Genomic DNA, 27,831 nt, shown 5'->3' with positions numbered 1-27,831 from the left:
TTCCTATAAAATTCATCTCTTTAATTCATAAAATGCAGTTATTAGCAACAAAACAGGGAAGTATGCATGCACAACTGCTCTAATACTCATGAATGGAAAATACACAGGACAGTAAAGATATTTTACCCTAAAAAAGTAATAAATCCTCATCATATATATATTCAATTTGATTGTTTTGTAAAATAAGCTATAACTGTAAGGCATTAACCAGCTCATTGTGACTTTTTTAATTGCAATGCACATTTTAGTGATAAATACGTACAGATTGTAAAATAAAGCAGATTTGCATAACTATTAGTAGCAGTGCTGGACAGTAACATCTATGAATACAAAATGTGAAACTGATCATTGCAGATCAGCACTTCAAATATCTCCCCAGCAACAAAACAAAAGTTATTTCGTTTAAAACATATAAAAACATAAAACACATCCCGAAATGATCCATATATTATCTGTACCTCTTCCATTATATACATCCACATTTTCCAAAAATGTTCGTAATTTCACACCAAATTATAACATTTTGTGTTGCAGAGTAATTTAATGCACCGAATATTACATCCCATTGTACACTTTTCTGCAGTTGCATTGAAAGGGTCTGAAGGTGGAGGTGGCCTGACATCCTGGCTGTAGTTGTGCCCAAATGACAAAGACAGGATGTAAAGCTCATTCAACAGAATGCCACAAAACTGGAGGGACTAACACCTTTAATGTGCTTGGAAGTTGTATACCTGCATAATAACATACATTAATAAATTAGCAAATAACAATAATAAAAAACTTCAGATGTCTCAATATCAATGATGAAGATTTGGCAGAAAGTGCAAATACCAGGGGTTATCGAAATTTTCTGATGTTATTATAAGCAGAGGCAAAAAAAATCAATAGATCAATATTTTTAGAAAAGGAACAAGATGAAACATTCGAAAAAGGCATCAGACACTGATCGTGTTTGAACAGAGATTTCTTCCCGCTTCTGGATTAAAAGGTGTCATCTGTGACCTACAGTAGAGGTGAGTGTTTGTTCCATCCGCAGAGCAGTGTGGTGCTATCAGAAGAAAAGGAGCTTCATATGGTCCATGAGATTAAGATCTTCCTGGAGTCTGTCAGGGGTTACAATTGCATCATCCCATTGTTGGAATGTTTAATACAAGCCTACGTTGGTACGGTAAATAGTATAAGGATCTACCACTGGGGTCCGATGGAATATTGTGTCCTTGTGTGATGATAAGAACCCCTTGGTGCCCCTGGTCAGATCTCCATGTTCACCGGTCTCACAGAGCCAGTCATGTGTTCCTTCACCCACAGCTCCCTGTCTTTAGCTGGATCCACAGTATGGAGGAGGTGGTCCACTGGCTGCATAGTCTACCCACACACACACACACACACATTGTCAAAACATCAAAATAACTACTTCATCATTTACAGTAATTTAAAAAAAACCTGAAATGTCTCCCATCAGATCATCAAGGTGGTAGTAGCCTAGTGGGTAACACACTCGCCTATGAACCTATAATCCCGCTTACTACCTGAGCAATACACTTAACCCAGAGTGTCTCCAGGGGGGGACTGTCCCTGTAAACACTGATTGTAAGTCGCTCTGGATAAGGGCGTCTGGTAAATGCTGTAAATGTAAATGTAATCCATGTGAAGTGAACCATTACCTGATATACTGAAAACAATAATTATATTAACAAACATTTCTAATGTTTCCTTGTGTGTGTGTGTGTGTGTGTGTCAAATTTCATATACATTTATCCTGTCCAATAGTGTATATTCGTTTGAATTCCCAATTATTCACATTTAGTAATCCTGGGTTCACCAGCTAATGGGCCCCCTGTGGATCTGGCCGGACTTTCAGGGGGGCTCTCCAGAAAACAATCATAACCAGCCTTTGGTATGATATTGCTTGGGAGCTTCAAATGATACAGCATGCTGATGGACCAGACTGTACAACAGTTTAGCCCCGCAAAAATGGTCACTTACACTTTGGTTGAACATGTCCGTCTCATGACGCAGTGTGGTGTACTGGCACAGGTGCTGACGGATCATTTCGATCCTTTCTACCTCCAGCCTCTCCAGCTCCTGCAGACCGAATCTGAGATCAGTGTTAACTCGCTCACATGCTTATTTAGCTCCTCCCCTTATTCATCTTCAGAGAAGAGCAGAAGGGTGAAAATGCATACAGTACAACACATGGATGCATTACGGACACTCCATGAAATCATAACAACTGCTGTTGTCGGAGATATATGTGGGAGTCCAAGCAAGCATGAGTAAGACCATCTGGGCATTCTGTGATGCCAGTGGACAAAGTTGGCAGTGCCACTACCCTGTAGTGCCACGTGCTGGAGGATCACAGGTTCCAAACAGTCCAAAAACCAACAAATATACTGGTTTACAGGTTTCTCTGATATTACTTCAGGCATTAAACGTGGGAAATGGGTCTTACCAGGCTAGTGGTGACCATCTCCTCAAACCATTTGGACTGGGCCTGGTTGTAGAGATCCACGCAGCGCATCAGTTCATCACCTGTAGGGAAAGCGCAAGTTCTCATGAGAATCCAAATATTTAATCAGATATGTCTGTTAAAACGATATATTTCATACATGAGAGCAGTTGGACAGTTGCTCTGTTTTTTATTGAGAGAAATCATCTCAGAGGTTGCGATTCAAGTCCTATTAATGTCTGCTGCTCGTTTAGGTGTCTGCTCCGGCTCCTTTTCCTTTGTTTGGACGACCTTTTCATCCCATCCTAATGGAATTCAAGGAATTTATACAGCATGAAAACTCCGCCTTCTTAGTTTGAGGTTGAGCAGCATTGTCAGGTTTAGCATGTTCAATAAAGAAGCCAAGTGCTCTAAAACTCGCTTTAAAAAAGAGACCAAAAGGGAACAAAATAAAATGGGCTGAAAAATAAAAACGGGGGACAGATCAAACAGATCAAACTCAGGAACAAGTGACGTAAAAGTCAGCACAGCAGTGGCCAGATTTAATGGCATTAAAAAGCAACAACACAGAACACAATCCAACACAATCTACATACACTGAGGAACGCACTGAGGAACATGGCTGTGGTCCGTTTCAGGGACCATGTCCTTCAAATTGAATCAATGAATCCCACCAGGATTTTTGAAGACACCTTCAAACGTGTCCTTTTCCCGGGCGCTTGATGGGTTAAATGCAGAGGACAAACTTCACTGTGTGCACCGTGTGCTGTGCTGCTGTGTATCACATGTGACAATCACTTCACTTTAAAACTTTAAAAGGTAGGTAAGGTTGTGAAGACCCCAGTGATTGGAACCAGAATATCCTTGTGGCCAATTGACTTTTGTAATCATTTTGTCTATTTGCCCATAACTATTTTTGCGGGAGACAAAAGTAACATTAAAGTAACCATCTTATTTCAACTTGTGTCATTAGTTACATTAGTTACATAATATAAATTCTAATCATCTTGTAGAATTATATATACAAGGGACAGCAGAACTACCTCCAGATCAACACTGGAAAGACCAAAGAGCTGTTGGTAGAGAGCTACAGGTTCCTTGGTGTTCATCTGAACAAAAACCTGGACTGGATTCACACCTCTGATGCCCTCTACAGGAAGGGGCAGTACCTGCTGCGGAGGCTCAGGTCTTTGTGGAGGAGTGGGTGAAGCCCACTCTTGAAGACCTTTTATGACTCTGTGGTGGCCTCAGCCAGTGTGGCCTGCTGAGGAGGTAGCATCTCTGCTGGGGACAGGAAGAGACTGAACAGGCTGATCCGGTGGGCCAACTATGTTCTAGGATGCCCTCTGTACCCAGTGGAGGTGGTGAGTGACAGGAGAATGGTGGCTAAGCTATCATCCCCTGATGTGGGATTGAGTGATTCAGGTCTTTCCTGCAAACCAGTGGTGGCAATGGTGGCCTAGCGGTTGAGGAAGCGGCCCCGTAATCAGAAGGTTGCCGGTTCGAATCCCGATCTCAACTTCTCTCAGGTGCAATATGTGTATGTCTACCCACAGTGTACTTATGCAAATATATATTTTATGTATATATCGACATATTTTTATTCTTACAACTCAAATTTGACTGTTTTATTTTTTCTATTCTATGACTATTTATTTGCTTAGTTGTACATTGAACTTTTATATTATACAGTGGACATTGTGTCTGTACTATTGTTTTTTGCTGCTCTTACCTTGTACTGTCCACTTCCTGCCATGACAATGTAAATTTCCCACTTGTGGGAATGATAAAGGATCATCTTATCTTATCTTATCGTAAATGTACATAAAGAAAGACAACAGCAACAACAAAACAATGTCAGACAAGTCAGACTCCCACAGATAAGAAGCTCACCTGCTTGTGTGGACTTCCTGCGAGCCTTTCTGATTTCCTCCTCCACCTTGGTACTGAGTTTTGTCTCCAGCTGCAGCGTCTTCAGGTCCAGGTCTTTTTGCCGTTCAGCCAGAGCTTTACGAGCCTGAAAAAAGATGCGGCCCGGCTAAGAACTACACAGCACAAACTACACAGCACAATAAATCTAACTAAATGGAAATGTAACTAGGAGTAAGTCATAAAAAAAACGGGAATGTTCTCCAGGTTTACGTTGAAAGAGTCCACACCTCAGTCTTAATCTGGCGAAGGCCTACCTTCTCCACAGCCGTGTAGCAGCCGGCCAGCTGCTTCCGCAAGTCCGTGATGCTATGGTCGAACTTCTTCATGTCTTTTTTAAAACTGTCGCGGAACGTCAGCAGCGGCTTCTCCACCTCGCTGTGCAGCTGAATGGAAAATGAGAAAATTCACATTGAGACTGCATTGCAGAGTGTAAAACCTCCACCAGGGTGCGCTGTAATCATTTACTGCTGCATCAGATTATGAGCGCGTGTGATTATGATTTAGAACTTTTTAATGTGCACACACAGTCCATTATAAATCCAGAGCAACGTACAATCAGTAGTTACAGGGACAGTCCCCCCTTGGAGCAACTTGGGGTTAAGTGTCTTGCTCAGGGACACAATGGTAGTAAGCGGGATTTGAACCTGGGTCTTCTGGTTCCTAGGCGAGTGTGTTACCCACTAGGCTACTACCTAGTGGGTATCACCTACAAATCAACCTTCAACCTTTCTTTAAATATACACGACAATCTGCTACATGTTATGCAACAATATGTTTTTATATTTAGAGCTTAATCTTGACTTTTTGCAAAAAAACATGCATACAAAATGTCATTTTTTGAGTTTGGCTCTAGAAAGACTGGCCTCTGGGGACCACAGCCGTACATCTGGTCTTCCAGGACTTCCTGTCTGTAACACACACTCTCCACCCCACCCTCCGCACCCCAGCTGTGCTCCAGAATGTTCCACATCCAGAGACACACACACACACACACACACACACACACACACACACACACACAGCAGGCATGTGCACACACCCTCATAACGAAAAAAAAAAAAAAGTACCTGCCGCGAGTCTGAAATTCGTAGGACACTGTGATTCGCAGCCAGTCTGCTGAATTCCCTACTAGTGATCTGGTGTGAAATATGACAGGCAGCGGTAATAAGGCCGGTGCTGATGTTTTACACGCTACGCTGCAGTGGAAACAACAAATGTTGGCTTCATTTACAGGCAAACAAAGAGAAACTGGGGAAAAGAGAACCAGAACATATGTACAAAGCGGCCAGCCTTCAACAAAGACGCATGAGGCGGGCGAACAAAGTCGGGGTTAAATGGTCATGTGTACCGAATGTCCAGTCCTCAATGTCCAGCACTGTGTGACCCATGCTGCCTGCTAAATGTGTTTTTAATTCTAACCAAATGCACTGCTACAGCCTATAGATCTGTCACGGGTGGTTTGGTTAATACGTCAGCGTTTTCCCCAAAAAGTTCACTCTGGAACCCGTTTTCGGCCCCTGAACAGTGTGGACGGGGTCTTCGATTCATCAAATGTGTTCCTGATACAAGATCCAGTGTAAAAATGTTTGAGTGGGGCCTTCCCAGGCTGGGACCCTGTACGTGGGTTCACTCACCTTGGAGGAAAACTTCAGGTGGACCTCCGCCTCGTCTGCCAGGCTCTTCTTAACCTGGGCCCAGGCCTCCCCCAGCGTCCTGAAACAGAGAGGCGGTGGTGAGGACCTCCTGCCTGCTGCAGGTCTGCTGTAGGGACGCCTCCTTCGTCATCTCCTGCATATATGTGCTCTGCATGTACGTTCTCCATCATTTGTCTCAGCGCTTTACAATTTCTTCCCTGCCCAGTGTAGAAGACGTCTTTACTTGCCAGTTTAAGTACTACACACAGTAGTTAGGGGCAGTGGTGGCCTAGCGGTTAAGGAAGTGGTTGCCGGTTCGAATCCTGATCCGCCAAGGTGCCACTGAGGTGCCACTGAGGAGGACAAATTTCACTGTGTGCACCGTGTGCTGTGCTGCTGTGTATCACAAGTGACAATCACTCCACTTTAACTTCTATTCACTTACCACTGTGTCCTGAGCAAGACATATAAGTCTCTCCAGGGGGACTGTCCCTGTAACTACTGGTGGTAAGGCGCTCTGGATAAGGGCTCCTGGTAAAAAGGGTAAAATGTACTGTAACTTTGTGTATTGAATCTTGTTTGCTTGGCACCTCACGGGAATTTGTTCATAAAGGATTGTGTCAATGCGGACAGCGGCAAGCTGCTGAAAGGTCACCCCGCAAGGTCCCTCCACTGCGGACGCACAAATGGCAAATTCAGGAATCAACAAGTGCCCGAGGACATGGCCACAGCAGCCAGCGCACACAACACCGACTGTCCCTGACTGCAACAAAGCCAGGCTGAGGTGGAACACAATGTTGTCATTGTGCCTTGTGTCCTGTGTGGGCGGAGCTCTGTTGCATAATCTCGATTCTATATTAAACAATAGGCCCTCTCTGTCAACTGCCACTGTAGCAATTGACAGGGACTCGTGTCACCTTAACGCGGAACATACATTTTGCCCGCATTATTCATAAAAATCGGCACGAGCCAGAAAACTTAATAAACACACAATGCCATGCCTCAGTATGTCTAATCAACATCACAAAAAAAAAAAAATCTCCACATGGCTGTCATCGGTTGATTTCTGGAACCGATACACCCAGATGCATAAACCATGTAAAGTGCAGATTCTCTACGGTGATTTTACTCCCAGGGCCTTAATTCCAGCACGGACAGAAACATGCATCCATCAGATTGCTCCGTTCAGCGTTACTCAGCGCTCCAAGCCAGAAATGCCCTCAAGGTCGGATTGAGCGATTGACCAATGGGTGATTTATTGAATGATTCAGTTGGGATGAGAATCTGCTCGTTCTTGCTCAATCTGCTGAGATCTGGTTTTGCCACATAACAAGAGAAAAAAAAAGCATCCGAGTTTCAGTTTGAAGATGACTGCAGTGACGTTTGGCTGATATGAAGACCAGGTAGGTTAAGTTGTTTTTGAATAAATAAGAACTACTGTGACTGCTCGGTGCTAAAAGCTCACCACAAACCATCTATGTCATGTCTGGATCATTGTTAGCCTCCTCTGAAATCAAAGACTCACCCTTCCTCCTGTGCAGCTAGCGGAACCTGAGACAGTCGGAGCAGGCCTTTGGCATATTCATCCTCTATCTTTATTCTGCAAAATAAAGTACAGTGAGACTAGCTGATGGAAACAATCGCGATAATATAAAACGTTTACAAATAGCTCATCAAATTCACATAAAAGCAAAGGAATTATGCCGAATGAAGTCCAATCGATCAATTCACCCAATGGAAAACATCGTGGGCCCTATTTTTACAACCTAACATGTCTTTCTAAACCTCTCTTTGTGCTAATTTAGGATTTGATGATCTGCACTGTTGACAGGGGGTGATAGTAGCCTAGTGGGTAACACACTCACCTGTGAACCAGAAGACCCAGGTTCAAATCCCACTTACTACCATTGTGTCCCTGAGCAAGACACTTAACCCTAAGTTGCTCCAGGGGGGACTGTCCCTGTAACTACAGATTGTAAGTCGTTCTGGATGAGGGCGTCTGATAAATGCTGTAAATGTAAAATGTAAATGACAGCACAGTACATGCTTGGTGTACAGCGCCACCTACTCTGCCATCCTGAAATGAATGGTGGCACCAATGATCACAAAATTTAAATAATAATAATAACAGTAAATATGACTGAATATAGTAAATGCAATACAATGCAATGTGTTTAAAGTGTATATATATATATATGTGTTTGGGGTGTGCAAAAGCAAAAGGTGGCTGTGATAGGTGCAAAGTTCACAGCTTACTGCGCTTCAGATAGAAACTTTTGTGGCGTGAGGCTGAGTGTCACGCGCAGTGCACAACGTGAAGAGATTGTGGCATGGTGTAAAGCTTGCACTCCATGGGTCTGTGGTGGTGCGTTCAGCCCCGACATTCCTCGTCCTTGTCCCTCACCAGTGGAATAGAAAAGTGATGGAGGGAAAAGTGATGGAGGGAACTTGGAGTACAGACCAGAGTGGCCTGCTGGAGTGCCACATCTTCCATCGTCACCTCACACATAATCCCCAGGCAGGAAGAGCGCGTCATCCAGGTCCATCTTCTTCTGGACCATCAACCCTGATTACCAAAACCAGTTCTCCTCCCCTGTGATTTATTCAGCTCTGCCGCTTCACGCATGTAATGACGTTTCATAAGGGTCACATTGTCATTTCTACTGCATCTTATTGCGTTGTGAGGCAGGGATGTGTTTGTCCATGAGATGGGGAGGAAATGAGAATCCGCCTGACAGTGATAACTAAAGGAAAACTGACCCACGCCCATTCTCCTTAGGCGAACATTTCGAGAATATAATAAAAGTTCTCCAGATAAAAAAAAAATGTGTTCAAAGCGACTGGCATTGTAAAACTGTGCTGCGGGTGTAAACGAGAGGACCTATAACCCAGTGCACCAAAGAGAATGTTCATTTCCTGCCTGAGACTGGGTCACCATGGTTACAACCCCAACCAGGCCAACGTTACCCATGTGGTCTCTGGGCCTGGGGTCATCTTCCCACTGTAGCAGTTAACCAAAGTCCCACGGCATTAGTACAAAAGTCACTCAGAAGTCATTGTGTATTCTTGTGTTCAAGCAGAATTCATTTGGAGAATAAATATTTCAGCTGGTAAAGTGCTGGTTATCAGACGTGGATTAGTCATTATAATGATCTGGACCTTCACAGCCCTGGGTCAGGGTTAACCAGGCTTGCTGAAATGTGGGGTAAACCACTCTTACTGAAGAAGCTTTTTTAGGCTATGGAGAAATTGTCTGGTGTTTGATGATGCAGAGAAAGCACAAATTGAGAAGTGTCCGTAAACAGTTTGTGTGCGTGTGTATGCGTCTTCATGGCAACACCGAAATAACATTAAAAGAGAGGAATTAAATACGCTGTTGTGTAACATCACTTCAGCAGAGGATATCCTGTAGATCAAAAGAGTTGGGAAACAGACGAATGGGGCGAAGAGCCGTACCTCTCGCGCACAAACTCGGCCATCTCCTTCTGCATCTGCTTGCCCTTCAGCTGTTTCTGCAGAAGGACCTCGAAGCCTGAGATGGACGCATTTCCCTGGGGATCTCTTTTGTCCGTCTGAATGAAAAAAAAAAAACAACTCATATTACATCTGTAATATGGACAGATAAAAATCACTATTCAATCGTAAATTGCATTCTTTTTTTACGGCATCATAATCTGAATTTCATGTTGCGATTTGCTACAAATACATAATAAAAATAGTTATTATCGTGGCCCTCATGTATGTGCCTCCTCCTCAGTGGCTGTTTGAATGCGTGTGACATCATACCCAGAAGTGGTCGCAGTAGCTCCACTCATCTGGTTTGAGTAGTGGCTGCTCCAGCACACTGATAGACAGTGGGAACGTCACACAGTTAATCTGCAAATGAATAGCATTGATACGAGTTAGGCAGGTCCATCTGAACGTCTCCGTTTCTGTCTGACTACACGCTCTGTCGTTCCCCCTGAACACGTGACTAGAACGTTAACAGCATACAGGGTAGACTGACACACTCCGGATTGTGCATATTTCACCCGATAAGGTGCTTGCTGAAGACGGCTGCTTTTTCTTGAAAGTTAGTATTCTCTAAACAGGAAGGTCTTAAGGTGCCGTTTGAAAACGTTTGTGCTGTTCTGACCTCGAGGGGAACTTCATTCCACCAGAGAATACAGTGGAGAGTCTAGATGAGTGTCTTCCTCGTACCTTCAGCGGTGGAGGGACCGGGTGAGCAGTACTGGAAGGTCGGAGAGTGCGAGGTGCAGTGTGAGGTAGGATGGTGCCATTCCATCTCAGTATTTTGAATCGGATGCGGGCCGCTACTGGGAGCCAGTGGAGGGAGCGTAGCAGCGGGGTGGTGTGGGAGTATTTGGAAAGGTTGAAGACCAGTCGCGCTGCTCTACTGTACGTTAGCCGTGGAGGTCATATGACACTCAAAGGTAGACCTGCTAGAAGGGAGTTACAGTAATCCAGTAGGGAGATTCTAAGGACTCAACAAGTATCTGGGTGGCCTGTTGAGGTGTGCATGTATGCTTATGATGATTGACTCTTGAGCCGACATCTTCAATACGGACTGAACATGCCGGCCTCGCTTGACACTGAACACACAGAAGCAGTTTTGTGCTAAATTAATACAATAGATCAAAATATGGTCATTTTTTTGGTTTTTGTCCTCTTATAAAGTTGGTTCTCATCCCTTGAAATGAACTGTTACTGGTGGTTCCCTGCAGGTAACCCAGTTATTGTCACGTCCATGCGGGCATGACGCTGCGGGTGAACAGAGAGCAGGACGGAGAGTGACGAGAAGACGTGGAATGAAGGACGCTTTCACCTGACATCACGAAACCGGGGTTTAATTGGTGAAGCACAAGACAGGGGAGACATCCGAGACGTAGACACTGGTGAACACGGAACAGAAACGAACAGGGCAGCTTTACACAATTAACACAGGTGAAAACGATTAGGGAACATTACACAGGACAACAGTGAAACTCCGGTCCGGATCCCGGACTGGAGTAACCCCATTTCGGACCGGATCCTGACAGTTATTAACTGTACACTAACCACACTTCTCTGTCTATTTATGCCTGTGCATGTGACTGGAATCTGATATCAGCCACATTTGAACAAATAACGTGAACAGATTTGAGAATAAATCTGAATTCAGCAGTTCCTACTTCGGGGCCTGTCTGTAAAAGCCTTCTCTAAACAAACTTTAATCAACAAAAATCTCAAGATGACAGTTGAGTGCATTTGGCAGTGAGTTGATGATGACACCATTTATGCCTGGAAGGTAGGGCAGTGAATGCCAGCGCCTGGGTTTGGCAAGTTAACACCAACTGGGCTGCATGGTCGGCGGCATTATCTCATTGCGGCCAGTCTTCAGCATTCCTCGGCCTGTTAGCTGCAGCTCCAGATTGTCCGTGACTCAGGCAGTTTCGAAGTTGCCCTGGGGAGGCCTTGTCGTGTGGAACAGCGTGATGGCTTCACTTCACACAAGATTTAAAAAAAAAAATGCAGAGCTGCCGATCACACCTGAACTGTTGTTTGTTTATGAACATATCCAGAAAAATCTGAGCATATTATGTAAAAAACACTTAGTGACCAACACAACATTTGCTCAGAGCTGGAATCACAGGTTAAAGAGAGACCAACCATGCAGTCTGCCGCCAGACAGGCAGATGGGAGACCCATGCGGCTCCCATGAGAATGGGAGTGAAAATCTGTCCTGTCTGGAGCACAGACAGGATGGGAACACTATACCCCATGGGGTATCTGTTCATGTGAGTTTTGTAGTATTGTTACATTTCGTTCGTAGTGAAGGAGACTCCCCTCTGCCAGGTGGACCACCGGATCTGACACCTTGTACAGGGTATGACAGAAAGCAGCTTCCCTCTCTCAGCCCCCTACAGGCCGTTCAGAGCTCCACACAGCTCTGCTCCACAATGCTCCTTCAGATAGGTTTAATCCAGGAAAATATGATTGATAACAAACATACCGAACTATGATAAGATTGATAGTCAAGATATTTTATGGGGAAACACTAGAGGTGTGAACCTTCACTGGTCTCTTGATATTGATTCGATTACGATTATCAGTGGCTCCATGGGTCTTGTACTCCTGTGTACTCCTGATGCAGATCGACTCTCCACCAATCAGATGAACCGAGCAGACTAGTCCAAGCTCCTGTGGTCACTTTATTAATTTATTTTGTATTGCATAAAAGTACAACATTTGTTGTAGATCCCTGGACACTCAGAGACTGATAAGATCAGCTTTTGGCCATTCGTGTGTGTGTTTGAAAGGGGCCGTGCCTGGTCGACTCACCGTTGTTCTGGACTCCTTGTCCTGCTTCTTCATGGGTGAGGTGGATGTTGGACTCTGTGGGCACATAGAGAACATGTCACACACTAGAACATTCCTCTGTTTCAGACATCAGTATGTGTGTGTGTGTGTGTGTGTGTGCAAAAAGCACATGGCAAAAGTCTACGACTGATGTGGCCAATAATGACAAGGAACGTCACCTAAATTTACAACGAGGCGAAATGACCGCTTGTCAAATGAAGCAGTGGTTGGAGGGTTCATCTGCAATTGAGGAGACCACCAATGGGAAGGCAGACGTACGCTCACTGACAGATTCTGCAATTGTTTCGCTGCAGATCTCCCAAACACAACTGACTGTGAAAAAAAAAAACTAAACAAACCGTGGGATGCCATCTCGACAAAGTGAAACCACCTCAGGCCTAGCGCCCCCTGCTGGCTGGTTGCAGAACAGTTTTTAACACTGCTCTTACAGCGGCACGGTGAAGGGAGAACGTTTATGTACAAACTAAGGATTTAAATACAAAAATAGGAACCATGACAGGAACAATGCTCGCATGCTGACTAGACACATTTGGGTACATTTATAACAGCCTACAGGTGGAAACAATTGGGGTACACGAGACACGAAAAAAGCAGAAAACCGGGCCCGGAGAGCCAGGTAGACATCGGGTTGTTACAACTGCGTATCCTTCAGTTACATAATACCCGACTGTCTCATCTAAACCGTCTTTCCATCTGTAGTGTCCACATTGAACAGCTAGCCTTACTAAATAAATTCAAATGTTGGATTCAAATAGCTTTAAATGTTATTTCTAAGATATCTCAAGGACGCATGGTAACACACATGTAAATTAAGTGATTTGGAGTCTTGGTAGGAAGACAGCATGGATTATAATGTTCCTTCTGCCTGTCACCAAATCTCATCAAACCCACGGCTCGCTTCTCTTCTCTGTCTCATTTCAGGTTTTTATATACATGCAGCCATCCCAAACACAACCCGACAGAATTCGACCCAACTAGTACAGCTTTATAAAAGCCTGCCTTTCTTTGCGCACACTACTAGCACTACACTAAGAGGGAAAGGAAATGTGTGGGAAATGAGTGGGTTCGAAAAATAATTTTATTAAAAAATAGAAATAGTCTAGCCTTCCTCAGCATCAATTTTCGCATCTCTCTCGTTGTAATTAAAACTACACCTTTACTACCTACTACCACCTTTAAGAAGCAGTTGAAAACCCACTTTTTCAAAAAGTATTTCAGACAAATCTAACACTTACACACGCTCATGCGTACACACTGCAAAAAATAAATAAAAAAAAACTTTTTTTTCCTTTGTCTAGCACTTAACAATTTCCGAGCATGTTCTTTTCCTTTTGTTAACTCAAAATCAATAGAAATTGAACATTAAACATTTCTTTTAAAAACTGACATTTAATGAAACAAATTTACACATGCGAAAAACTTTTACCAACCACCTGAAACAAATTTACGAGCAGCAAATCATACGGAAAGGATAAAACGATAGAAATTGAGAACCTGGGTTGGGTCAGTTCTAAGATGTACCCGCACCCTGTGCAAATGTTGACCTACTGAGCCTCAAGACACCACCTCCACTGTCCTGCTCAGCAGAGTCGGAGCCCAGAGGAATTACACTTACACAGTCCAGCTTCAACTTGACTCTCTGAAGGTCGTGGGGAATGTTTAACGAAGTCGTCCTCAGTCCATGTCAGCGTGATACTTCGTCTATATAGCAACAGTCATTAGGCTGTTGCGTTGTTGTTATACTACTGTTAGCCCCAACCCATCTCTAGACACGCCCAATGTTTCATATATTGCTTATCTCCCAAACCCATAATCCACCACACCCACTGGATCATAGCGATGTAATCCCGACCCATTTACTGTTTCATACAGCTGTTGCCCAAACTCTTTCAGGCTCAGCTTCCCGATCATACCGTATCTGCACCACATTTCAGCCATGCCCATTCTATCTTACTCTCATGGTGACCCAGCTCCCCATATCTAACCCTCTTTATAGTAGTTCCAGCCGTACCTGGACTGGTCTGATGTAAATGTAAATGTACCTGCTGCTCCATGCTGCTCTGGCGCCGGTGAGCGCTGGTCTGCTCTGTACCAGGCAGCGGACCCTCGCTGGAGTGAAATCCATTCACTGCATTCGGGAGGAACGTGAAGAATCTGGCATTAATATCAAGGCCTGAAATAACCACGTTTTTTTTTTTTACCCCTCTCATTACCCTGCTCACCACTGTTGGACACTTCACACCACACACTCAAGTACACACACCTTCTACGCAGCAGAACCGTGTAATCAACAGAAAACTTACCATCATGTAACTCTGGAGGACAAAACCCACGGTGAGAAATGCACACAGTTAAAGTTTAAAGTCACTCTGAAGGAAAAGAAGGACATGGTCTTTCACCCTTTACAGATCAGGGACAAACAGTAAAATGGATCTCCCACAAGAACACAGGGTTCCAAACTGAACACTGCATACTGCCACTCGCACCGAGGGGGTTTCCTCCTAGCAAATAAATAAACCGTCCAAGCCAGCATATGCTGACCAGAGAGTCCAGATGTTGGCATGTCTTACAAAGTCCTGTTCAGTGTAGGAGGACATCCTCTTGTCTTGCCAATGGATGCTACCACTCCACATCATTGTTAGCCCAGTTGCCAACATATGTGCACTTCAGAGCCAAGTAGGGGCCACCAGCAGCCACTTATTGAAACTGTCACACTGCGGTCCAGAAGAGGGATGATCTGTGAATATGTTTTTAATCCACTATACAGAAGCATACTGATACACACCAGGCAACATCAAATCATCTGTAAGGCCCAAACCTGTTTTACGGAACTTTATTGCTTTTTTTATGTACTTTGCATTTGTGTGAAAACACATCAGGATTAACGCAGATAAGATGGCTGTTCCAACCTCGCCATTCCAAGAATTAATTACATCTTTTGTGGGTAATTCCAGCTGCTTCACATTACGTTACACTGCCGCTCCTCCTGAATACCGTTCATACAGGAGATCTTGCATCGTGTTATTTGACTTGATGATTAGCTGATTTTGTGAATGTATTCAACACGTAATCGTTTTATATTAATTGAGTGTAACATACATAACATAAGAATGATTAATTGCTGGGATGCAACACGTGCGGTTTGCCTGGCCATGCACTGCCCGCATGTCTGAAAAAATATGTGTTGAGAGAGGTCTAAGTTTTAAGTTGTGCCTCAATGTTCTGATGTTCCAGTATTTCTGGAAAGTTGCTTGTCACGCGACTCTCCGCGCCGGGAAGGCAGTGACTGGTGATCCACGTTCTATTTAATCAGCGCTGACCTGACAGTCTTCGCTCAGTCATTGAGTTCGACTCTGTTTCAACGTACAAGTAAGCTCTCCCCTACTCTCCCCTTGTCAAACGTGTCCTTTGATTGTCTCTTGCCTGTTTCTCTGTGCCGGTGGAATCGGTTTAGACTGTTTCGTGTTCGTAGACCAATGTCCTTTGCTCCATTCTGCAACTGGGTTCACTCGTATTGCATACATTACTGACGTTGGTAAGTGTTGCAGCGGTCAGCAGTGATGTTGCTGTATTGTGTGGGCATCACCTCCATAATGCCGAGAGTCACGGGCTACATGAACAGACTGCATTACTAATAACGGATGGAGGGAGAGTCATCTGTCATTTCTGATCACGATACACTTGGTGGATTTGATCACCGAACACCTAATCAATGGTGACTGAGATTTTCTCTCCCACAACATCTTAGTGTCAACGCCCACCATGATCTGTGTCCGGAAAACAGCACGAAATGGAGCTGATTCAGTGAAATAGTATCAGACCATTTTTAACCTGCTAAAATTGTGTATATAAGTAGCTAAATGAACAAGTGAGGACAAGGTGTACATGCTGTACATGAGCTCTGTGTGGCCTTACCTGAGGGCAGGGAGTTTTTGTGCCTCAGCGATGTTCGCGGCGTCCCAGGAGCGCTGCACGGCCTGTCCCACGTGGTTTCTGCAGCGAGAGATACATGACAGTCATGTTTGTGCCACCGATGAAACGTCTCCAAAGCCTGCAGAGGGGCGGGGTCTCTCATGCCATTTATGTAGGAGGTGTTCTCTCCCTGGGCTGGGTGGGAGGGAGATGGAAGGCTGACCCCGAGGCTCAAATCGAGCTCCCGTCAGATGGCAACATCAGTTCTGCTCGTGTGACAGTCGGGTCAGGGTCCTTCACCACAATCAGAACATGATCCCATCAGATGCCAGTCATTAGACAACAGCCCGGGTCCCCTTCCTGCACTCCATCCGAAACTAATAGCCTTTTAATTCAATTCTCATACATGGAGACGTCGATGGCGTGAGTCCACGGTCACTCATGTTCCTTTTATTTCTAAATATGGAAACTACGCACAGAAGTTGCTATGGCCAGAACAAAAAACATAAGAGGAAGTTATAGTTATACAAACGATATTTGACAGGATGTGACACACAGCTGCTGAAACTATGAAACAGAACTGAACAGACAACTGAAATCACGTGAATGATAAAAAGCATCTTAGAGCGTCCTTTGTTGCCGTAACAACGGCCACTGCAACGCTTGCACAATACAAAAATATCCCGGCATTAGAACCAGAAGGAGGTTTGTGGGTGGGTGATGACGTACAGGGTGGGGCGAAGAAGGCTTCTCACCTTGATTTAGCGCAAGAGCTTTAGACAAGTCTATCTAGTCGGAACTACGGACAAAAACTCTCAACCACCCTGGGTTGCAAAACGTTCTGATTTATCCTTCATGTAGGCGTTCCACTTCCAACTCTTGTCACCTGCAATTCGCCATTACCTGATATTTACATTTGAATAGCGGCTGTGCTGCATATCAAATAAAGTCTTTTTCAACCACCAGGGGGCGAACAAAAGCATACACTAAGTTGTGACAGAGTGAGATTTAATGTCGAGATCAGTAGGTGACAACATAAAAAGAATATCGCATTCAACCACTGGACGTTTGCGTTGCATGCGGCCGTAATAACAAGCCAACGGAGAATCAAAGCGTAAGATTTCATAAGTACGGATTTTGGACATCCTCTTGGATGTAACGCAATTTTGTGTTTGCGTTATTCACGTTACAATTTTGCGTTATTCACGTTACAGACCAGAACATCTGCCTTCCCACCCCCAGAGCTGGCCAGACACCTGTATACATTGCAGTTCATTGTCTGTAGGGCTCTGTGCATGGTTTTTGGATGTTCATCTTTCATTTTAAAAATGAAAAAATCCAGTCACCTCTTAAGTCAGAAAATGTGGACAGGCTTGTTCTTATCGTAAAAAAATCTTTAGGCCTGTAGTAGGTTTCTGTTCCTTGTACCATGTGCCTTTTCTGCTTCTTTTTTTTCTTCATTTGGTTGCACTTTATCGATGCACTCTGAAATTGCTATTTATTTTTCATTAGCCCTTTGTCTTGGGTAAATTTTATTTTATTATTTATGAGTTCTTTTTATTTGATGTTGAAATGAAAGCCTAGTTCACATACTGTTTGTTTAAAATAAAAAGTGCAATAAAAATATGTTTTGCCTAAAATAACAAATAATCGTGATTAATAATTGTGACCACAATATTCATAAAATTATTGTGATTATCATTTTTGCCCATTATCGTGCAGCCCTATATGGGACCTGGTCTTACTGTCTCCTCCAGGATAAATATGTTTTCTGATTCTAAAATCAGATTCATTTTTTTCCCATTCATAAGTGCAGAAAAATTTAGATAAATAATGATATGAACAGGGGAGATACAGACATCTACATTGACTCCTTCAGTCAGTGGGGCTGGAGATTCTAAAACAAGCCCCTCCCCAAGCACGTCTTCAGGACTTCAGGCCCTTTTTGTTGGTGTTCATTTATTTCTGATTGTTTTCCAGAAGATAAAGATTTATGGAATTAGGTTTAAAATGGGAGGGGCTCAAACCTACAGGCATTTGAAAATCGGCAAATAGTGTTCATGACGACGAGAAGACCCCAGAGGAAACCAGCGCCAACACGGCAAGAGCATGCTTCCATGTGGCCCTAATAATAATAAATAAAAATAAAAAAATTATTAACTGTCTATCCATAATTGGGAGAAGATGGCCAGAAACCCAGAGCTTTAAACAGTCAACACACTGTAGCCACACACACACACACATGCACACACACACACACACACACACACACACAGCCCCATCAGTAACCATGGCAATCACAACAAACCAAAACAGAACAGTTTAGTTAAACTTTACATACACCGGCACACACAAATAGAAATAATGAGCCAAAGTGGGAAGAAATTAAACTAAACAAAAACTACAAATATTTGGTGTGTCAGCGGATTCTGACTTTTAAAGCACGTTCCTTTAAGGCTGTGCCCATTCTGAGCATTCCACATTTGGATGTTTTGGGTGGTGTGCCTGTGCACCCCGGTGGCCCGTGGGTGGGGCTAGCTGCTGTAAACGCTCCCATCTAACCACCCTCTCACAGAACTTCAGGATCTCACCCTTTCATTACGTCTAAGCAGCGTTTCCTAGTCATGAGCAAGCCGCTGTAACCACGGAGGCACGGTTCACCAGGCTCTGCACAAACCACCGTCCTCCACCGTGACATCTACAGGCTGCAGTGACGTCATTCAGACCCCTGACTCAGTCGTTCCAGAACTTCCAGAGCCTCCATACTCTGCCTGCATAGAGCTCTAATACTCTAAACGTCCATCAGCATCCACTGTGGACCTGATTTCCACCTTCATGTTTACTCACACTTGAATAATCCAGTACAAATCAATGTGGCTGCAGTTGATATTAAAATGGTTTATTTCATATTAATTTCTGTAATTAGCCGGTTTGGTCTCTGTGAATGAAGATAATAAGCCAGGACCTAGCAGGGAAAAAAACTGTAGACATGGCAACTGGAGAGGGTGCAGATGGTGCCACACCCCTGCCAGGCCGACGGGAGCTATGGACACAAAGAGGACTTTGTCTGGCCACCGTCCCGGGAGAAGTGGCCCGAAGCTTCTGATCTGCAGAGACCTGGCAGTGCCAACCAGAGTCGTCACCATTACTCTGGGTCTTCAGGGAACTAGACACACGCGCGCGCACACACAAATCGCAACGGCATCAGTTGGTCAACAGACACGGATTATAAGTCATTTACCTTTTCTCACTATTGGTTAGTCCTGAATGTAGAACATCTTGTAGAAGAGCATAGAAACCTTCAGCGTCAACGACACCAACACCGATGCAGGAGACAGGGAGGAAAGGCTCTCACCGTTGGTGACAATGTTGACGTAGTATTTCTGCCCTTGTGGAGACACGTAGCATTTCCAGTCCTGAGGTAGGGGGCTTCGAGTCTGCTCGTCACCCGGCAACGCAGTCACGGACGAGGACTTCTGTCACACAAGACAACATTTTACTTTAAGAGTCCGTCGGCATGAGCACAGGCTTCCACACGGTCTTCATTACCGGCCATAATTGAAGCTGTAACGAATGGCAGTTCAATGATGGTACAATTCACGCCTGGGTTAAAAGCAGATATAATAACAGAACACAAGGTTATGGACACAGGTTATGTCCATGGCGGAGATCTGCATATAGATGGGAGGCCTGAAAAAAAAATATGCTTCTTGACATATATTAACAGAACAGATTAAATAGATGATGGCTTAGCAAGTTAAGGCCGGGGTCACCAAGCCTGTTCCTGGAAGCCACCAGCCCTGCACAGGTTAGCTGTTTCCATGTTCACAGCCACACCTAATTCAACTGAAGAACTGGATGCCCAAAGGCAGGGTGGGGGCCCTCCAGAGGTGCCACCAGGCAGTAAAACCCCTACTTTTAACCCTACAGCTGCAAAGTTATAGGTTCGGTAATCCCCAATGTTCTTAAATGACTTTTTAAACAAAATGGTCAGCTAAATGTCATATGACATAATGACTACATATAGAAGAATACATTTTTAGGCAGCATTGCACGATCTGAAACGAAATGGATGACGTCATTAGGTCCTCTGACTCCATGCATCATAATTTGGCTTGTTTAACTCTCTACTACATGGTTTACCGGAGGGGGTGTCAAATTATTAGATTTACTGCATTCCTGTTGTCTTAGCTAAGTTAGCTTTACTGCTTTCCTAAACTAACTTGAGTAAACTCCCACTGCTTACTTTGCTCAGAATGGCCCGCTGCTCACATCGGCACATTTTGTGCTGGGAACGTGGTAGGAACAGCTTTTCTTTGTGCATCACTGTCTGAGGGGGCACAGCGTTCGGAGTGTACTCAGGACTGACGAACGCTAAGTGGAAACAAATGACAGCATGTGTGACTTCAGGCTAAATGTAATTACACAGGGGCACAATGCTGGATTTTCTAAACCGAATAAATGGCCACATCCTCCACTTCTAAATATACATTCTGGCTAAAACGAAACTTTGCTTTAAAACGGCTTGAGAAAAGTGAAACGAAAGAGCAGTTAACATGCTAAATGAAAACGTATGAATGTGGGAGTGTGTTAAGTGTGATGTGTTCAGACTAGTGTGACGTTACTCACGCAAGGAACTACTGTCTTCTGAAATTAATCCCAACTGAGGCGAACCAAATCAGTGATTTCTGGCCACCGACTCATTTGGTTGGGACACCTCACAAGGTGGAAGCCAAAAAGGCCCGCAAATGGCCTGAGGAGCCATGACAGAAAATCTTGTTGGGTGTGGATGACCACTGCATGTTCTGCTTGGACAAGGCAGAAACGTCAAAGGACAGTCCGATTGGTCTCTGGCAACATGTTTGGGAGTCAAATGCAGAGTACAAAAGAGTTTTCACTTGTGGGCTGCACTGTCTTCTCTTCCTCCTCCATCGGGGGCTTGCAGGTCCTCCCCCAGCTTCTGGGCCTTTCTCTATCCCCCTTTTTCTCCATTTCTTTCTTTCCCTTTTCTTTAAATTTGGGTAACATTCTTTCTGTAACATTTGTACCATTTTACATACAATATTTCCATGTATCTGCAACAGTAACCTACCTGTGTTAATAAAATAGAAACTGATGTGGAAATGCAGCACAGCTCCAAAGAAAGCAGCCTTTTGAAAATGAAAGTGAAGTGATTTTGAAACACTGCAGAACGGCACACGGTGACACAACGAAATGTGTCCTTTGCTTTTAACCATCACCCTTAGTGAGCAGTGGGGAGCCATGACAGGTGCCCGGGCACTTCAGTGGCACCTCAGTGGCACCTTGGAGGATCGGGATTCGACCCCACAAACCTTCCAATTACGGGGCTCTTTCTTCACCTGTTAGACCACCACTGCCCTCTTATTTTATGTTTATGTCCATAAGAGTATTCCAAACTTAACTGGTTAAGAGAACATGAAATATTTCCTTTGTTCACACTGTGAATATGAAAATCATTGTAATACATTTGAAAGTTATTAAGCTGCTGAAAAAAAAACTATTAGCTAAGATTGAAGATGAGTGTTTCTTGTAAAAATTGGCCAAATGGCTGCTTCTAGGCCAGCTTGCTGAGACATATGCAGTATTAAATAATGCATTCCTCCAGAGGGTTAACCTACCCACCCTGAAGCACCAGTGGGGGTAGGTTCACTAAACACTCTGCTGCAAACAGCATGCTAACCGTCCCCAACTTCCTCAGATTCAGGACTGAGTATAATAGCATGGTAGTAGTGAAGACATGCAATTCTTTCATGATCCTGACTGTTTGGGGTGCTCCGGTTCAGCGTTCCGGTCCATAACTCCACATGTGTTCGTTCATAGTTTTGATGCCTTCAGTGAGAATCTACCAACGTAAATGGTCATGAAAAGAAAAAAAACACATTGAATGAGAAGGTGTGTCCAAACTTTTGGCCTGTACTGTACACATATTACACATAATTAAACACTGTAGTGTATTAGATGTTTGTCTGAAGGAACCTGCCACTGAAGAAGCTGCTTAGTGCCATCAGATTCTCCTGCTTGGGGTTGGAGATGTTCTCCAAAGTTGTGTCCAAACAGCAACACAGCTGGCCCTCCGGATTAAGAGCACTTTCATTATTGAACTAGTGGATCGGGCATACCGGACACATACAATATGCTTTATTTTAAAGAAAATAATCGTAATATTTTCATCACTGTTTGTTTTAGTATGTGACACATTTGTTCGTTACTAATCACTGCATACCCAGATCTGCTCTGTTGGAGAGGCGTCTTTCATCACTGTGGGAACCTCTTGTGACCCACCCATATAAATTAGGCCCCGTCCACGCGAGAACGCTTTTCTCTTAAAACGGGTTTACGGTTTGTAAGTGGCGCTGTAACTCCTCGCTCTCCTTATTTTAGTTCTCCTCCATGTTGTGTTAAACGCGTCTTGTTCTCCAGCCGCGTCTTTTCATTAGAAATGTTCTCCGTAGAGAGGATTTCTTGTAGCTGCTGCAGCACAACCATGAACGTGTAATCCGCCATTGTTGCATGTAGGATGCGTTTGGGGTTATAGGTCAGGTTTCATAGGTCAGAATTCTCTCTGAAATAACTAATGATGATAAGTGTAACTTTTTTCATGCATGCCACTTGTATCTGCACTTCTATGGACTTGTCCAAAGTTTGCCAAAATTTCCAGGCTACTGTAATTAAAAAGTGAATTCCAGAAGTCCCAGGTCGATGGCCTTCTTAAGTGAAGTGATTGTCATACGTGATACACAGCAGCACAGCACACAGTGCACACAGTGAAATTTGTCCTCTGCATTTAACCCATCACCCTGAGTGAGCAGTGGGCAGCCATGACAGGCGCCCGGGGAGCAGTGTGTGGGGACGGTGCTTTGCTCAGTGGCACCTCAGTGGTACCTTTGCAGATCGGGATTCGAACTGGCAACCTCCTGATTACGGGGCCGCTGCCTTAACCAATAGGCCACCACTGCCCCTATGGGGCACCCCCAAGTCCACCACTATGGACTTGTCCAAAGTTTGCCAAAATTTCCAGGCTACTGTAATTAAAAATTGAATTCCAGAAGTCCCAGGTTGATGGCCTTCTGTGCATTTGTGTTACATTTACATTTACAGCATTTAGACGCCCTTATCCAGAGCGACTTACAACCAGTAGTTACAGGGACAGTTTCCCCCTGGAGACACTCAGGGTTAAGTGTCTTGCTCAGGGACACAATGGTAGTAAGTGGGATTTGAACCTGGGTCTTCTGGTTCATAGGCGAGTGTGTTACCCACTAGGCACCTACCACCCTTGTCTTGCGTAGAGGCCCCCCGCATGTGTCTTTGTCAAACAGAAGGAAAGATCCTGATTGGTCTGTGGGAACATTTTGGGAACAATCTTCTCTTGTGGGCTCTCTTCACTTTCTCAAGGCTTTTCTCTCTCTTCCTCCATCCTTTTATTTTTACCTTTTTTTACATACAATATTCACATGTAACTGCAATAGTAATCTACTGGTGTTAATAAATTAGAAACTGTTGATTCCTGTAGCCACTATTGTGCCGTGCCTCTTTCATGCCAGGTAACATCAGATTGGGGGTGCTTGCTTCCTCTATTTCGTTACAATCTCTACCTGGCTGTGCCGAACTGCGACCCTGTGTGACCCCCGGGAGCCCAGACACATTATCTGCTAGGGGTTCTGCCGCCAGGGTCCTGTTGGTTCTTCATTGTTTCAGATTAAAACCACTGAGTCAGCATTCATTCTGCCAACTAATCCCGGCGCCTGAACCCTGACAGTCAAGCTAAGTGGGAAGCGTCTGTTTCCCTTCATTCTCGGATTTCATCACTTCCTATCTTCAGTCACCTACCACGTTCCTTCGCTCCTGCCCTTCAGCCTCCACCTCCTCATCACCTATCAGATGTTTCCTCTAGCATTTTAGGAGGAGTTTAGGAGTTGTCCAGTTGTCCATTGTCCAGGCCAGGTTTATGGACAGTGACGTTTATGCCGGTCAGTCCAGCCTGAATTAGCAGACTGGAACTTTGTAGGCCTGTGAGAAATTCTCAGCGAGGGGAATTTCTCCCACACGTGTGGAAGTTAACTCACTGGAATGATCGTCATGGACCAAGTTTAGTGTCACAGAAAGAGGAAAGCGTGAGTGTTCTTCTCAACACGGGCCAGTACATGGGGAGCGTGGTGGGATGTGTGCAGAGCGTATCTACAGTCTTTGTTGCTCTGTGTTGACTCTGATTAGGGCCTGTCTTACAGAATTGAAACCCATGCTGAGAACATTTTTGGTTCTTTATATGTATTCACATGGGATAAAGAAAAAAAAAAACATTTGAAAGAATAAATATTATTTATTTAATTTTAATCAAATGCTCCATGGTGTGGGCTCAAAAAGTGGGCGTGGTTAACACCTTTAGTGAACACCACCCTCTTAATCGCACCACATAATGCCTGTTATATTGATACCTCGTTATTTCAGTTAGCAAACTGTGATGTTGGTCTATAGGTATCACATGATATTTCTACACTGCCAACAACAAACAGCTTTTTTGGTCAAAACACACCTGGCAAACCGACATTTTAATCCTTCATGGTAAATTAAATTGCTATAATCTATAAACTTAAAATCACTGCTATAATTAACCTCTACTCCATCATAGTTTGAGCACTGCTTTGTAGCTTTGTTTCTATTGGTTGCACATTAGTTCATGACAACGCACAGGTCAAAGGTCAAAGGTCTAATTTGAACAATAATCAAGTTTGACTGCGGAGTCTGCCGTTGACTGTTGTGCTCACCACTCTAATGGAGACTCTTTTTAGACGCATATCCTATAGAAAACCGTAGGATTGATAGTGTAGCTCCGTGCTGGATCTCCGAAGGCCTTTAGTACACTCACAGCAACAGAAAACTCGAATTCGTGTACCTACAACCTGCAATTTTGTCACTGATCACTCTGAAAATGGTGGAGTTGCCTATGGAGCGGGGACTCACCCAGAGAAGGACAACTGCCGGGCTCACGCGCACACACATACACACCATCCACTCACACTTAAACACAATTTAGATCCAGTTCACCTATTGGGTGGTGGAAGAAAACAGAAGAACCTGGAGGAAACCCACGCCGACACGGGGAGAGCGTGTAAACTCCACACACGAAGCCAGAGCCGGGATTTGAACTCACAACTGCTGCACCACCACGTGACACCTCCTCCTGTACCATTACATAAAAATGTATTTAAATATCTATCTTTTAGCTCTTTTGACATGTCCCTTTGGGACCAATAAAGTGTCTACAGGCTACAGGCAATCTATTAAAACTACATAAACGCTGACTATGAAATGAATCTTTATTGCCATTCTCATTTCTTATTCTTTATGTATTAATTATGAACAGCAGCTCACCATGTGCTTGCACGGAGAGGCTAAATAAAGTAACTGTACCATCGCATTGTGCCTTTAGCATTAGGTGTGTGGGATGTGGTTCTCCATGGAAACTACGAAGAAAAGAAACAATAAATGCAAAATCCATCCATATGAATGAATTATATATCCACCGACTGACGCAAATAACCAGGGACAATGTCGATAATAACCAGGTAGGTGTCACAATGGATTTATGTGCATGTACAATTAATATGTTATAAACTGCTCTGTTCAATTATTGAGATAGAAATTTGCTGTATTCTATTTCGTTTTCATGCCAGTTTATGCTGGTTCAGGGTCACACCTCCAAAAGTCGTAATATTAATAATAATAATAATAATAATAATAATAATAATACAAAAACGGTTTTGTTTGGAATGAGAGTTTGTGATAAAAGGCAAGAACAGCCTACTTTCACCCTGTATGAAAATGTGCTGTTCAGGTCTGTGGGACCCGTTTCAAATTAAGCAGATTAGTATTACTGCTTGACTTCTGTAAAGAATATATAACTTAACACGATGCCTTCACACGTACAACCCCTCCACCGGACACGCACAAACACGCAATCGTTTTTTTTTTTTCGCGTTTAGACATTAGGCAAAAAAATTATACTTCAAGTAGTTTTAAAATAATCATACAGCTTCACGTAGAATAAGAAAATGATGTTGCCATCCCTCCTCCTCCCACAGGAAGTGAAATGTGCCAGTCAGCCCACACATGGGCAGCCGACACGGCCGTTCCTGCGTGATTTCATTCTCGCCCTCTTTCTTTCGGTTCGCCTTTTTTTTTCTTTCTTTCTTTGTGTCCCCTGATTTGCGTCAGATTTCCACCTCACGCCACGGATAGATCTGTAGACCAGCATTTCTCAGTGGGCACTGAGCACTCCGCCCCTCCTGCAAACGCCTCTCATTTCCCACTCAGCTCTGTCTTCTCTTTGGGGGAAACCGATCAAACTGATCAGACATTTAGACACCCGAGATTCTGACATTGTGACCGTCCTTCTGTCCCCCAAGCCGCTGTGGCCTGTTTTGGCCCTATCTGGAGGAGTCTCATCAGGCCCGACGCCCGGCTGGATGGAGATCACCGGGCGCATCCTCCTTCCCCGTAGCCACGGCACACTGAGAACAACCCAAAAGAAGCTGTGACACGGCCACCAAAACGTGTCCCTTAACTGAGAGTATCTTCAAAGTATCAAATCCAGAACAATTTCATTTTGCTGTCATAAAGGGCCATTATGTTCTTCCATGATTCTGCAGGGTTGGTACAATGTCAACCCCACACACGCTCCTCGTCGCAGCGGAATGTTTCTGGAATGAGGAAGAAGTTTGGGAATTCGGCCTGGCCCGCTCGGGAAGGGATGCGGGGATGACGGGAAAACTTTTTGCACTCACCTCCAGGACCTGCACGTAGCTGGAGGGGAACCAGCCTCTCACGCCGTCCTTCTCGCCTTCCCACCAGCCCCCGGGCGGCGCCTGCGTGACCCGCACCGTGTCCCCCGCCGCGAAGCTCAGTCCCAGCCGGTGCTGCTCCCCGCTGAACGCGTACAGGGTCTTGCAGAAGCGGGCGGACATGGCGACGTCCGCTGATGCCGCGACTCTCTCTCTCTCTCTCTCTCTCTCTCTCTCTCTCGCTGGGAGTGTGTGAGTGAGAGAGAGAGAGAGAGAGAGAGAGAGAGAGACAGCCCTTTCCTCGTCTTGCGCCACGACAACACGCTTCTTCTTCTTCTTCTTTTTTTTATTTTAAAGCCTCTATTTTATTTTACACGAAAGCTTCGCCCGTCGGGAGTCGAAACCCGGCTCGGAGTCGGAATCGGATTCGGTTCATTTGGGACCGAAATGAAATTATGAATTACGTTCCCACATTTCCCCAGTTTTTAATGCGACAAGTGGTGCGTCGGGTACAGCCTGTCTTTTAATATTAATAATAATAATAATAATGAATATTGTTTTTGATTTACTGTCACACGCATCCATGAAGTATGGCGTGAACTAAATACTAAATACTTTTCATCCTAAATACGTATAACTGTTGCATGTAATAATAAGGTAATTGTTGAATTCATCATTACTTCCCCCTGTTTTTCTGTTTCGGGCCACATGGTGGCGTAGCGGTTAACCACGTAGCCTCAGGTTG

The 27,831-nt window shown here is 44.3% G+C and overlaps 1 protein-coding gene across 3 annotated transcripts; it reads right to left on the bottom strand.

The window, feature by feature from the left end:
- On the bottom strand, positions 1–27,337 carry gas7b (growth arrest-specific 7b). Of its 3 annotated transcripts, XR_003750529.1 has the most exons (15): positions 27,090–27,337; positions 19,643–19,763; positions 16,291–16,368; positions 14,418–14,503; positions 12,337–12,390; positions 9,802–9,891; positions 9,472–9,587; positions 7,541–7,615; positions 6,016–6,094; positions 4,636–4,764; positions 4,343–4,466; positions 2,453–2,532; positions 1,987–2,085; positions 1,190–1,365; positions 1–1,103 (listed from the first exon to the last, which is right to left on the bottom strand). XR_003750529.1 is itself a non-coding variant. In XM_028988939.1 (14 exons), exons 1-14 carry the CDS (start codon positions 27,267–27,269, stop codon positions 1,252–1,254), a joined length of 1,425 nt encoding a protein of 474 aa, XP_028844772.1. In that variant the 5' UTR covers positions 27,270–27,337; the 3' UTR covers positions 1–1,251. The 3 variants fall into 3 exon arrangements, 2 of the variants coding, with proteins under 2 accessions (XP_028844772.1, XP_028844773.1); XM_028988939.1 differs by having other exon boundaries at positions 1–1,365; XM_028988940.1 differs by lacking the exon at positions 19,643–19,763 and having other exon boundaries at positions 1–1,365; positions 27,090–27,218.
- Between the last annotated feature and the right edge of the window lie 494 nt (positions 27,338–27,831).

The sequence above is a fragment of the Denticeps clupeoides genome, chromosome 8 (genome assembly GCF_900700375.1).
Source record: "Denticeps clupeoides chromosome 8, fDenClu1.1, whole genome shotgun sequence".
NCBI classification, from domain to species: Eukaryota; Metazoa; Chordata; class Actinopteri; order Clupeiformes; family Denticipitidae; genus Denticeps; species Denticeps clupeoides.
The sequence above is the reverse complement of the archived record's forward strand: the minus strand, read 5'-3'. Positions and strand labels throughout refer to the sequence as shown.